Below are 12,535 nucleotides of genomic sequence, written 5' to 3' on the forward strand. Positions count from 1 at the left end.
AATATCCGCTTCGTGTCTCTCATACCCGGCTATTTGACCTAACCAAAACTTAAACCGTTCTCTTCTCTGTTCTTAAATCGATCATCTTGTTCGTTATCGAGCGATTTCGATGAAGACAAATTCGTTTGGTCAATTAGCTAATTGGAGTAATATAAACAATTAGCAAATGAAATCAAGTGCTGTGAATATCAATAAATTAAGTATTATCAGTTATAAAAATAAAGTGTGTTTATGCTGTTTATAATCTTATTTTGATAACAAAAACAAAAAAAGGATAAGATTTGGAGGGGGTTACTAAAGCAATTTCGAAGCTTGTACTTTGAGTATGTTATAGTGAAAAAAATTGAACATTTGTTATTGTAAAAAACAAGTATTGATTTTTATAAAAACTAGTTAAAAATATTTATGATAAAAACAAGAATATCATGCAACAATGCATATAATTTTTTATTTGTTTGGTAATTTATACTTGTTCTATAATGTCTCAAGCTATCGGCGTATCGAATTCTTGACACAAGATAATTAAAATATTATAAACATTTCTCAAGTACATGAAGGTAATTAAATAAGTTAATAACTGATGATTAAGTATCTGTTTATAAATTTTTAATCAACTTGATTATTTTTATATTCGTGCTAGAAGATATTAATTAATTGATGAATTATTCATTCGATTTGTTTTATTTTTAAAGATGTATGCACTTCCTATTCGATCGGCTTGTCCTGGAGAGGACAAGGATCCCGAGCCAATACAAAAACGTCAAGAAGTGTCACGACCACTCCTCCAAGATTATAGTAATTTTGATATCGTTAAAGCAACACAGGTATGAATATTAAGTTTTTATGAAGTACTGAAATTTTATGTAAAGACTTGCATAAAAAACTTGTTTTCTACTGAAGAAAAAATAAAATGTTGAGTCGACGAATTCATTGCTCTAAATTTAAAGTACTTGAATAATTTATTCTTTATTGGATTCTGGTATTGCATTATTAATTTAATGAATATTATATTTTTTCTAGTATGGCGCATTAGAAAGAGTGACCGAACTTGTAGAAGCCGGAGCCGATGTAAATCAACCTGATTCAGAAACAGTAACACTTCTGCACTGGGCTGCAATCAATAATCGTACAGAGATTGTCAAGTATTTAATAGCAAAAGGAGCTAATGTTGATGCTATTGGTGGAGAATTAGCATCAACTCCACTTCACTGGGCAACAAGGCAAGGTCATTTATCAACCTTTGCCATTTTGATGAGAGCTGGTGCTGATCCAACTCTTAGAGACTCAGAAGGTTTCGCCTGTATCCATTTAGCTGCACAATTCGGTCATACTGGAATAGTTGCTTATTTAGTAGCAAAAGGAATTAATCCTAATGATCCTGATAGAAGTTCTATGACTCCATTAATGTGGAGTGCATTCAAAGTCAATCGGTAATAAAATTTTATTCTTTTAAATAGTTAACTATTAAAATGACTGTAAATGAATAATAATAACTCGAGATGTAGTCAAAATTACAATTGTTTCTTCAGCTTAGATCCTACAAGACTTCTCCTAGTGTTGGGTGCCAGTCATTCTTTAACAGATATTATTCATGGAAATACTGCGTTACATTGGGCTATCATAGCTAAAAATAACACGGCAATCCATACATTAATTACTCATGGTGCATCACTGGATGTACCGAATTCTCAACATGAAACACCAATGACATTATTACGTCCACATATTGGTGCTGAGTGGTTAGGGCCAACAATTAGTCAAGAAATAAGAGAACGATTAGGAAGAACTAGAGCTTGGTGTAGAGATAAGGTAAAGAATAAGTTTTTTTTTTACAATAAAAAATTATATTTGATATTTTAATTTCATATCATGAATTTTTTCAGCGAATAAGGTGGTATTGTATGGTTAGCACGCCTTTTATAGTGTTTTATTTAATTGGTATGATTTTCCAAAGCAATCTGGATTATCTGATAAAATTAGGTGCCTTTTTAATTCTTTACATTGCGGTTTACCTCGCTAAGAATTACCTCTTTGACGACAGATTATTTCACATTCTTCCTATGTCTATTTACTTAGCTACCAAGGTAAAGTATAATTATATTTTATTAGTTAATTTGCATAAAGAAGCTTTATGTATGTTATAAATAGTATTAATTTATTTTATTCCATTTTTAGATGTGGATTTATGTAACCTGGATTTTTTGGCTAGGAATTCATGCTGCTTGGTACCTTTGGTTACTTATTGTTGTAGGTTCAGTACCACTATGGATATGTTTTTTGCGCTCTTGGCGAGGTGATCCAGGTATTATATCAGCTACTCACGAAGATAAACTAAACGTAAGTTTATAATAATTATAACAAGATAATATTCTATAAACTTTAGACTCTAAATTAAGAAAAATATTTTCATTTTTAGACCATTGTTGAATTAGCAGAAACTGGAGGTTTTGAACCTCACGGGTTTTGTACTAGTTGTTTAGTAAGACGACCAATAAGATCGAAACATTGTTCAACTTGTGATCGTTGTGTTGCTCGATTCGATCATCATTGTCCTTGGATAAATAATTGCATCGGGGCACATAATCATAAATACTTTTTAGGATTTCTTATTTCACTTCTTGGTTTATGTATTGTCGTACTTTCTGCAAGTGTTCAATACTGGCAATTTGAATGCTGGTCTAATTTAACCGATGAACATAAAGGAGATAATTACTTTGTAGTGACAGCAAAATGCGATGCCTGGGTGATGTGGGTCGCTGCGAATACGGGTCTTCATGCATTATGGGTTGGAGCTCTTTTGTTATGTCAACTATATCAGATTATGGTTTTAGGTATGACAACAAATGAACGAATGAATGCGGGTCGTTATGAACATTTTAAACACGGTAATCCTTTTCATCGTGGCGCATTACAAAATATTGCAGATTTTTGTAATTTAAATTTTTGTGGAATTAAAGCTAGACCAAGTTCCGATTGGCTTCATAGTTTTGAGATAAAACAGAGCGTGGAAAAATTGCCGCTACTTAATGCTAAAGATCCTTTTCAATACGTATAAAAAATTAAATTTTGTGATAAAAACAATTCATTTTTTGTGGAATTTATTGAATTTTTTACATTTCTTTTTGTTTTGATTCTTCTTAGAAACGTGAATATTTTTATTCTGAATAGTGTGATTGATTTTTTCTCCGATAACGGATTTGTTATTTAGATAAGTTAACTAAATTACATAAATCATGGAAAAAAATATTTTATCTCTTTCCATATCCATGACTAGACGTATTTATTATTGTCTGTGTTACCAAAGAATTTAGTTCCTAAAAATATATCAATTTAATTATTACTAAATAAAAAACTTAACATGCAACAAAAACAATAATGAATCAATTATCGCTGAGAATAAATTAAAAATAATTATTGATCAATTAAATAGAAATGAAATTCTTTCATATTATGAAATAAAATACTAAACCATATCGTTCTCTTCTTGTTAGATAAAAAATCGATAAAACATAGACGAATATCTAATTACATCATTAAGCATTTAATCAAAATAAGGAGATATTTTTAATTTCCCTTGCATGTACAAATAAAAAACTAATTTTAATTTAGAAAAATACTCATTTATCGATGCATTAATTTATTTTGTGTATGATTATGTAAGATACGTAAGTTGTACATAAATCATGACTCCATGATCTGTAATGTATTTATAAAATTTAATTTTAATTCTAAAAATTAAAACTTTTTTTATACTTGTGTGATTTGGCCCCATTATTTTTAAAAAATATTGTCGATATTTAGTTTGCGCACAATGAAATGTAAAATGCAAAAGGACTGAAAAAATTTTTATGTACAAAAGAATTAGAAAAAGAAACTACTTAACATTCCAGATTCATGACCCTTATTAGTTAATTAGAAAATTAAATCAATGAATATAATAAAATTATGATACATACATCACTAATTATAATCTATATCAACGAATAAACATAATTTTATACTGTAAAAAAAATTATTTAAGGAATCAATAAGAAAAAAATTATGGAAAAAAATCGCCTGATTGTGGCTTTTATGAAATGAATAGATAATGCGTTTACTGTGAAACTATTTTCCATTATAAATATTACTGCTATAAAATATTATAAAATGAATAATGTACTTTAGTGTATCAATCTTGTATGATTAAATGATTGATGTTTCATAATTAACTTTTAATTATTGTATAATAAATAAAATAATATGGAGTTCAAAGAATTATCTTGAAAAATAATTATTAAGAAACATAAAACATGGCTTAAAAATTTGAGCAAGTTATTTTTATTAATGTATTTTTAAGTTTTTCATTCATGATTTCTCTTTGAATAATGATAATTATTATTATACAATTAACGCGAAGCTAAATAAATGTAGGATTTACAAATGAAATAAGAGTCTGATTTTTTAATTATATGCATTAATCTTAAATTGATTATTAAATAGAGGCAAATAAATATAATCGTTCAATATAATTGGACAACATTCTTTACATGTATTAATTAATAAATAATTTCAAAAATTAAAATAAAGATTGAATTCTACTTTAAAAAAAACTCGACAATGTGTTTCTTTTCAAAAATTATTTCAGGATTTTTGACAGGATTATAGATAGGTTTTTTCAAAATGAAAAACTGACAATTTTCAGCAACATTTCAATAACGCCAGGTATAATATATTTACTTTAATTAGTTCTAAATTTTAATATTTCATCTTGTTTACAGTTTTTCTCTCTATAGTATATTTTTGATAGCGATTTATCTTCAAAAGTAACCAATAATTAACCACTCTTTAAAATTTTTGACGTCTTTATTTTTATTGTTTTAAATTTAATTTTATTTATTCATGATTTTCTCACTTTTTTTTTCTTACTTTTTAGCACTTATTTTATCACGATTTAATAAATTATTTACAATCTCACAAACAACAAATGAAGAAAACTAATTTACAATAATTATTTTTTTCCACACTTGCGTCAACTATGTACAGGTACTACTTTTTTCTTCCTTAGCCATCATTTCAATAGATTTTTTATTTTTATAGTTTTTCTTGTTTATCTTTTGCATAATCATGTTTACTAAATATTTTATTTATACATTTATTGTGTCGATTTTTTTTTCATCAATTTTTAACGTATTTTTGTTTATTCATAAATAGATTCTGACAATATTTTTCGTTGATCTGCACGAAATATTATGATATTTCGGACAGCTTTGACACGATGGTAACTAGAATAATTTACACGTTAATTCTTACAAAAAAAAAATTATAAATATTGATAATTATAATAGTAATAAAATTATCAACAATAAACAATCCACGTGAAGATTTTCTTAAGTTTGACATTGCAGGTTTGTACGAAAACTTTATAACGATTTTTTGTTTTTAAGTGGCTGCAATTGGAGGGTCTTGAATTATCGTGCTCTGAGAAGATGCGGATGTTGAATCACCTTTTAGATTTTTAATTAATAAAATATTGATATATATCAGATTAACACGAAAATGAAATAATTGATACTTACCATTACCCAGAAGAGCGGCTTCCAAATCGTCAAGGATTTCCGTCTCTTTAGGGTCAATAAGGTTAAAACGTTGATTAAGAAGGGTGAGGTGAGCAAAAACACAATTGAGGTGAGCATGCAACCCCAAAAGTGCCACCTCTCTGAAGTGGCAGTGATAAATATGTGCCACTACATGGTACAGTAGCCGCAGGATTTTTCGTACTATTGACTCGAATGAGCTAGGAAATTCATTTGCTAAAAAATTAAATATAAAATTTATATATAAAGAAGATAAATGAATAAATGTGTTATTTAAAATTAAATTCATCAATTACCATATTTTGTAGGAAATATCGTTTCATCACTGACCGTACGTTGAGTGAATGTCATTACATAATCTACATATTGTGGCGCAGCCACCCTAGTTTTTTTCCCTTTTTCATCAAACCACAGATAAGTTCTATCATAAAAAGAGTTGTTTTCCATTTAAATTTAACAGTTATACAATATTGTAGAATATTTATTGCAAATTATATTTTTAATGGAGTCATTAAAAAAAATGAGATAGTTTGTTTACCTCAATCCAGGTCCAGTCATATCAGGACAACCAGTAGGGGTACAAAATTCTGAGATAGTTCCATAAATGAGGTTTATATGATCGAATAGTGCCAATGTGTGGGAAGCAAGCCATTCGTTGTAGTCCAAACCTGGTGGTAGATCCACCAGCATTCTGAGGTCCACCTCTGGGAGCTGTCGCTCAAGGGCTGCTTCTTCCAGATAGAGTTTGGGATCTTCAGTAGTTCCGGCATCTTTCTCCTTCCGTCGGGCTTTTCTATAAAGATCCACGTCACTCAGAAAATCTACATCGACAAACACAATTGGAAGACGAATGACAAGAGTTGGCCATGGAGATTAGGAAAAGTATTAAAAGAGTAGGAGCAAAAGATTTATTGTAAGAAAAGAAAGAAAGAAAGAAAGAATAACAGAGGGTATCTAGGATAATTCATGTTCTGATGATAAGAAATTGATGAGTAAGTTTTGCTGAGGTTAAAGCATGATTTTTATTTAAAAATCTGTTCAATAAGTACATGTAGTTATGTTAATGATGTCTTAAAGTCACCATGTTGATGTGTTTATAAAATTAAGTAGACGTCAGTAATATAACAGAGTAAGGCTATCATTGTTTTTATTACAGTCATTTACTATCACATATCCGACACTCTGTCTGCTTTAAACAAACTAAACTCTGATTCAGCTGGTTATAGGACAGTAGTCAGCTGACTCAATGACACTGTAGCTTTTAATTATGATAATACAAGTACGATAAAATATAAAATTGGCAGTTCCAAAAATAGATTATTACTATTTTTAGCAAAACAAAAGTTAATAAATAAAATATTAATTTAATTAATATTTTTAATATTATCAAAAACTGACCTGCAAAAACAAGTGACTGTGTCTTCAACATCCAAAGTAAGAGGATTATTAATTGCAGAATATTTCAACAACTTTCTACCTCCAAAATGACTAAGACTAAACATCTTATGAAGGTTCAAGATAAAAATTTAATATGAAGTGAGAAAAAATATACTCTTGACAGGTAATGGATTCTAAAAAGTACAAATGGCATGAAAAAACAGAAAATTGTGTGATGGATTTTTTTAAACTTCTGAGAATTCTTTTACCCAACTGAACTATAATATAATTAGTAAAAACGTAAGAAAATGAAGCCGAATAAATACTAGGAATGGATGCCACGTCGTTATAACCTATCTAATATGATAAACGACCCAAGTCTAGTATATAAAAATATTATATGAATCTAAAACTGATAATGTTCTTATATTATATTTCAGATGATACATAATGATAAGGTTTTATCTGATAAAGTCATTCATTTTAATTCCAACATGAAGTTAGTGATTAACTGATTAATTTTATTTCAGGTTTTTTACACTAATGACGTAAAAATGTATACATATCGTTGATCCGTTCTGTTATATGTACATATGTATTGAATGTGAAATATTGTGGTTCGAGAGCGTTCGTAACACTTTTTGAGGATCGATAGACAAGCTCTTGAAAAGTAAAAGATGTTAGTACAAATATTAAATGCTAAAGATATTATATACTTTTTCAATATATTTCATATAGACTAATGGTAACAAGTTTGAGTTATTTTTATCATCACTATTTTTCATTTTTATTTAAAGAAAAAACAAAGTTCATCCACTATTCATTTTAGACCAACATATATATACATACAGTATACAGATACTTTATATGTATATGTTGATTTGGTTTTCAAATTTTGTTTTAAATTAAGAATTATAAATTAAACTTCAAATCCAATTAGAGCGTAATATTATTATCATTAGACCTTTTCTTTTTAATCAGAAACAAAAAAGAAATTAATTTAGGGAAAAGAAAATTTAATTACTTGAGTTAGATCAAAATCTTTCGATAATCAAACATTTGTTTATTAAACTAAGTGACATTGTAAGAATAAATTTGATTATTTGATCATGATTATTTTTTCTATAATTAAAACAGTAGATAATCTAAAAAATAAACTAGAACAATACTAATTTTAGAACATTTACAATCTCAACAATGACAAGTCTTTTTGAGACTTTTTTTCATAGTTCAGTATCAAATCAAGGACACAATTAGCTTTATTTATTGCCGATAAAGTTTTTTATATTATCCGAGAAGAGAACAAAGTAATTTTATTAGAAGATTTAAATGAAGAATTTTAATTAAAATATGATGGGAAAAATATGTAAATACTCACCCCATAAACCAGTCCACGGTATCGCGGAGATACTCGGGTAACCTATCCAGCTTGGATGATTTTCAATTGTAAACTATCTGCCGGTTGACTCCAGTTATTCAAACCGGTAATTATACAATCCAAAACTCCAGAAATGGAACTTAATTCCAAAATCAACGTTTAACAAATGATTTTGTAAAATCTAACATGGCGAAGTTTTCTATTGTCACCTGTTTCTGCAGTACTACACTTTTCTCGTTGTACGGCAGTCAAAATTAAAGAATAACACAGATATTTTAAAGATCAAAAAGAAGACAAAAGTTATGTCGAAATAAAATGAAACAACTTATACAGATAAAACGATGAATCCAAAGTTTTTTATCTTATTTTTCTTCACCGGTTTCTTCTATAGTTGTTATCAAATTTCTATTATGTACATGACAACAATTTTCTTTTATATTTCATTAGCTCAATTTTTTTAGTCTTTTTTAAAAATATGTCACACACTGAAGCTGATCAAAAGCAGTAATCTTGGACGACAGCTGATCGTTCTCCGTTTAATTCATTCTGAGTCATTCTGTACCCAATTATTATAGTTCATAAATTAAACGTAAGGAACGCCACGTGCTAGAGTCACAAATACCACAAAATTATGAATTCAAATTTAATAACATTTATTTATGAATTATTAAAATATTAATACGTTTGTTAGTAAACATATTTCAATTTACAAATGAATGTAAATAAATGTTGATAAATACATTAACATTATTTTGTAATTTAATTAACGATAACATTCAAGGACACGATGATTAACATTAACATCCACAAGATGGCATTACGCTATTATTATTTTTAACAAAAAATTCTACTTTATCGGTAGTCAGTGAAAGTGCAAAAAAAATTCAAATCAATCTTTCGCTCCTACAATAATTATATTCAAATTATAAATCCAACATATCGTTAATTTATCACAAATAATTCCGGATGATGATTGGAAATATTTAATTATCGCAGATTAATAAAGAAATTTATGACATTTATTTCTAAGATCATTGTGTTCATATAATCATGTGAGAAGAATAAAAAAAGACCATTCAAAGGTTTGTAAAAAATAACTTTATGTTTAGACTACACAACCATCAGAAATTTTTCGATATTTGATGATGATCAAATCATAAAAGTATTCAAATGTTTATCTTCTAGAGTCTATTTACTATTATAGTTCCTAGAAAATTTTTCTATTTTTAAATGAATATAGATATAGAATATCTATTTACGAATCAAACAATTCAACATAAAAGAACCTTCACGTTAAAAAAAATAATTCTGAAAACAAATTAAATATCTATCACAGTAACATCAAATGTTTGAAACATGAAACTTTAAAAAAATCTGATTAAAGAATCAAGTTAAAACGAAATGTGAATTAAAGCGGTAATTTGATATGATCAAAGTTTTTTAATTGTCATTAGCTGTCGTATAAATGAAATATTTCGTACAACTATGATATTTTTTTTTCTTAGACATGAATAATATTTATTCAATACAAAAATTGAAACAATTGAAATAATTGTGCATAATTGATTCTCACGAATGTAATAATAATTTATTTTATTTTATTTGTTTTACATTTACGTTACTGAACTGTCGTGCTTTTACAATTTTTTCTCTTTTATGAAAACATTGTAAAAAATTCGATAACAACAAAGCTATCTTTTTTTGTTCTTTTTAATAAAACGACGTAAAGAATGTTACTGTTAAATTCCAACCTTTTAGTTTAATATCAATCTTTTTGTATAATATCAACGCATTTCATTGATCAAAAAATAAAATTTTTTCAACGAGATTAACCTGAGGGAAATTTATTTCTACAAGTGCAAATATTTTTTCAAAAGTTTCTTTAAATTAGGAAAAAAATACTTTTGCTAATATATTTAGAATGAATTAAATTATCTTATCAATTTTATGTACCTTGAAGCTAATTATAAAATAAATTTTTATAAGAAAAAGAAAAAAAAAACTTTTAATAATAGAACTTTTTCGAGATAGTTAATGAAAATTTCATATTGAATCTCTCAGTGCAAGCCAATTATTGAAAGTTTTATAAAACTCTTTAATACTTTCAACATTTATGGTTCCATTAAATCCGAAAGAAAAAAAGGGAATAACATATTCATGGTTTTATAAAAAAAATTAAACATTATTTCGAAGAATTTAATAATTATTTTAACTTTATCACAATTTTTGAATATTTATTATTTTCCCAGTGGGAAGTTAATTTATTTTTATTACGACCCACATATTTTGATATTCAAATAGTCTAATTAATTAAAAAAATTAATTGTATTGCCAAATTACTCTTTGAACAATACAGTAAATTATTTAGTTGAATTGAAATTATTTAAATACAGAAACAAACTACAAATATTTCTCTAAATTTATCTAGATAAAAGTACTAAATGATTTTATGAAATATATTATTTTCAACATAAAACATATTAAGCTGTACGTTGATGTGGAAAATAAATTAGCTATAAATCGAAATCAGTGAAACTTGGCGAATAAATAAAACAAACAAAAGCAGTAAATTTACACGGTTATCAGCTTATTCATTAATCAATGTAATAACAATAAATCACGCAGAGAAGATGATATATCTCAACAGTATATTCACTTAAATGACATTTAGTGTGAAAACTGAATGCTATTAATGAATGAAATGAAGTTGATACAGAGTCATTGAGTTGGATAATGACTATATGTAGGAGTTGTATCGATATAATACATTTACTCTCTAGTAATATCTACTAGTTTTAAAACTAAAAATAGAATAACCTTGTAGTTTGGAGCACATTCCAGGGCGTTTAAAGACTTCGATCTTCGGAAAGTTTACTCCACCAAAATAATTCACATTTTCTAGCCATCATCTGCTTAATTGATTATTTAACTACAATCAAAAACATTTTTCTAGCATTTTCGTCATGCTTCTCTCCCTTGGATCTCCTTCAGTAATTTATTCAAATAGGCTGCGAAGGAACAGCAATAAAATAATGGACAATCTTAGTTGGATCGACAGCTTCTGAAAAACGACTGAATATATGTATATGTATGTCTTTTATGGTTCAAATAACATTGAAATGACTATGCGTAAAATATGGGTATTTGAAGGGAGGAAAATGGATGAAATCAAGGACAAAAACTAAAGGGAGAAAAGACGTAGTTAAAGATGAGAGAATCAATATTTAAGAAATTGATATAAGCGTTAAATCCGTTTTAATCCATTAAGAAAAGTATAAATGCTGTGAAGAAAAACAATTTTCATGCAGCATTAACGAATATCCTGAATTACATTTACTAAGTAAAAGAATAACTATGTTATTAATGGTATATTCACCTTTTTCAATTTACACATTTCTGCAATAAAATAAAACGATGAGTTTAAACATAAAAGTTATTATGGAAATAAAAATGCCAGACAATTGTTTGGAATAATTTTATAAACTATTTGATTAGCATAATAATACTAACACCAAAGTAATTTAAACAATGAATGAGCTTTACTAAGTCAATGAGATCCTGAACTATCAAGTAGATATTAACTGATGAATTATTTGAATAAAAGCTATTTTTTCCTGGTCTATTATTAGTAGAATAAATAATTCAATTACATTGAAATTTTAGTAGTGATGTGTTTTCCTGATAATTGAAAAGAATTTCTGACATTTTTTTTATCCCTCGATAACTTTTATTAATATTAAAAATATTTCTAAATCATTTATTTATCATTTTTAATAAGTGATTAGATTTTTTAGCGAAAAAGATACAAAAGCTTTTGAGCAAAGCTTAGTAAATTTAATATGATGCAATGAGATTTTATACTTAAGTGGTACATTGTTTACAGTTATGTAAATACATCTTGTAATTAAGTTGTAAAACAGAATCGAACCGACTGAAACCTTACAAGTGCAAATAAATATTATTTAAAGTCATTAACTACTAAAATAATACATAAATCGATGGTATAATTCTTTATAAGAAATATTGATGATGTTTAAATATATATTATTTATTTTTATATACAGTGGAATTAAAGATATTGTACCTTCTTTAATACACCTAAATATTAAATCAACATTCATAAATGTATATGTATATTTAATAACAATAATGCATTTAAATTCCACTTATTTTATTTAATATTAAGCTAAATTCATTATTATATTAG

The 12,535-nt window shown here is 26.9% G+C and overlaps 2 protein-coding genes and 1 long non-coding RNA gene across 6 annotated transcripts; 2 read left to right on the forward strand and 1 right to left on the reverse strand.

Annotated features, from left to right (window-relative positions):
- The first annotated feature begins 13 nt into the window (after nucleotides 1-13).
- Hip14 (palmitoyltransferase Hip14) lies at nucleotides 14-3,377 on the forward strand. Of its 2 annotated transcripts, none has more exons than XM_035092967.1 (7): nucleotides 14-557; nucleotides 693-824; nucleotides 1,021-1,430; nucleotides 1,506-1,809; nucleotides 1,884-2,084; nucleotides 2,176-2,337; nucleotides 2,417-3,377. In XM_035092967.1, the coding sequence occupies exons 1-7, from the start codon at nucleotides 552-554 to the stop codon at nucleotides 3,053-3,055; spliced, it is 1,854 nt and encodes a 617-aa protein (XP_034948858.1). In that variant the 5' UTR covers nucleotides 14-551; the 3' UTR covers nucleotides 3,056-3,377. The 2 variants fall into 2 exon arrangements, with proteins under 2 accessions (XP_034948858.1, XP_034948859.1); XM_035092968.1 differs by having other exon boundaries at nucleotides 15-557; nucleotides 1,530-1,809.
- Nucleotides 3,378-4,674: 1,297 nt separating this feature from the next.
- Mob2 (MOB kinase activator 2) lies at nucleotides 4,675-8,889 on the reverse strand. Of its 3 annotated transcripts, none has more exons than XM_035092940.1 (5): nucleotides 8,329-8,889; nucleotides 6,112-6,366; nucleotides 5,870-5,994; nucleotides 5,556-5,789; nucleotides 4,675-5,483 (listed from the first exon to the last, which is right to left on the reverse strand). In XM_035092940.1, the coding sequence occupies exons 1-5, from the start codon at nucleotides 8,331-8,333 to the stop codon at nucleotides 5,419-5,421; spliced, it is 684 nt and encodes a 227-aa protein (XP_034948831.1). In that variant the 5' UTR covers nucleotides 8,334-8,889; the 3' UTR covers nucleotides 4,675-5,418. The 3 variants fall into 3 exon arrangements, with proteins under 3 accessions (XP_034948831.1, XP_034948829.1, XP_034948830.1); XM_035092938.1 differs by lacking the exon at nucleotides 8,329-8,889 and adding an exon at nucleotides 6,972-7,106; XM_035092939.1 differs by lacking the exon at nucleotides 8,329-8,889 and adding an exon at nucleotides 6,972-7,076 and having other exon boundaries at nucleotides 6,112-6,394.
- LOC118072815 (uncharacterized) lies at nucleotides 6,999-7,699 on the forward strand. The gene is made up of 2 exons (XR_004691041.1): nucleotides 6,999-7,134; nucleotides 7,481-7,699. It is a non-coding gene; the product is annotated as an uncharacterized lncRNA (long non-coding RNA).
- Nucleotides 8,890-12,535: the final 3,646 nt, after the last annotated feature.

The sequence above is a fragment of the Chelonus insularis genome, unplaced genomic scaffold, assembly GCF_013357705.1.
Source record: "Chelonus insularis isolate UGA/USDA-ARS -01 unplaced genomic scaffold, ASM1335770v1 contig_94_pilon, whole genome shotgun sequence".
NCBI classification, from domain to species: domain Eukaryota; kingdom Metazoa; phylum Arthropoda; class Insecta; order Hymenoptera; family Braconidae; genus Chelonus; species Chelonus insularis.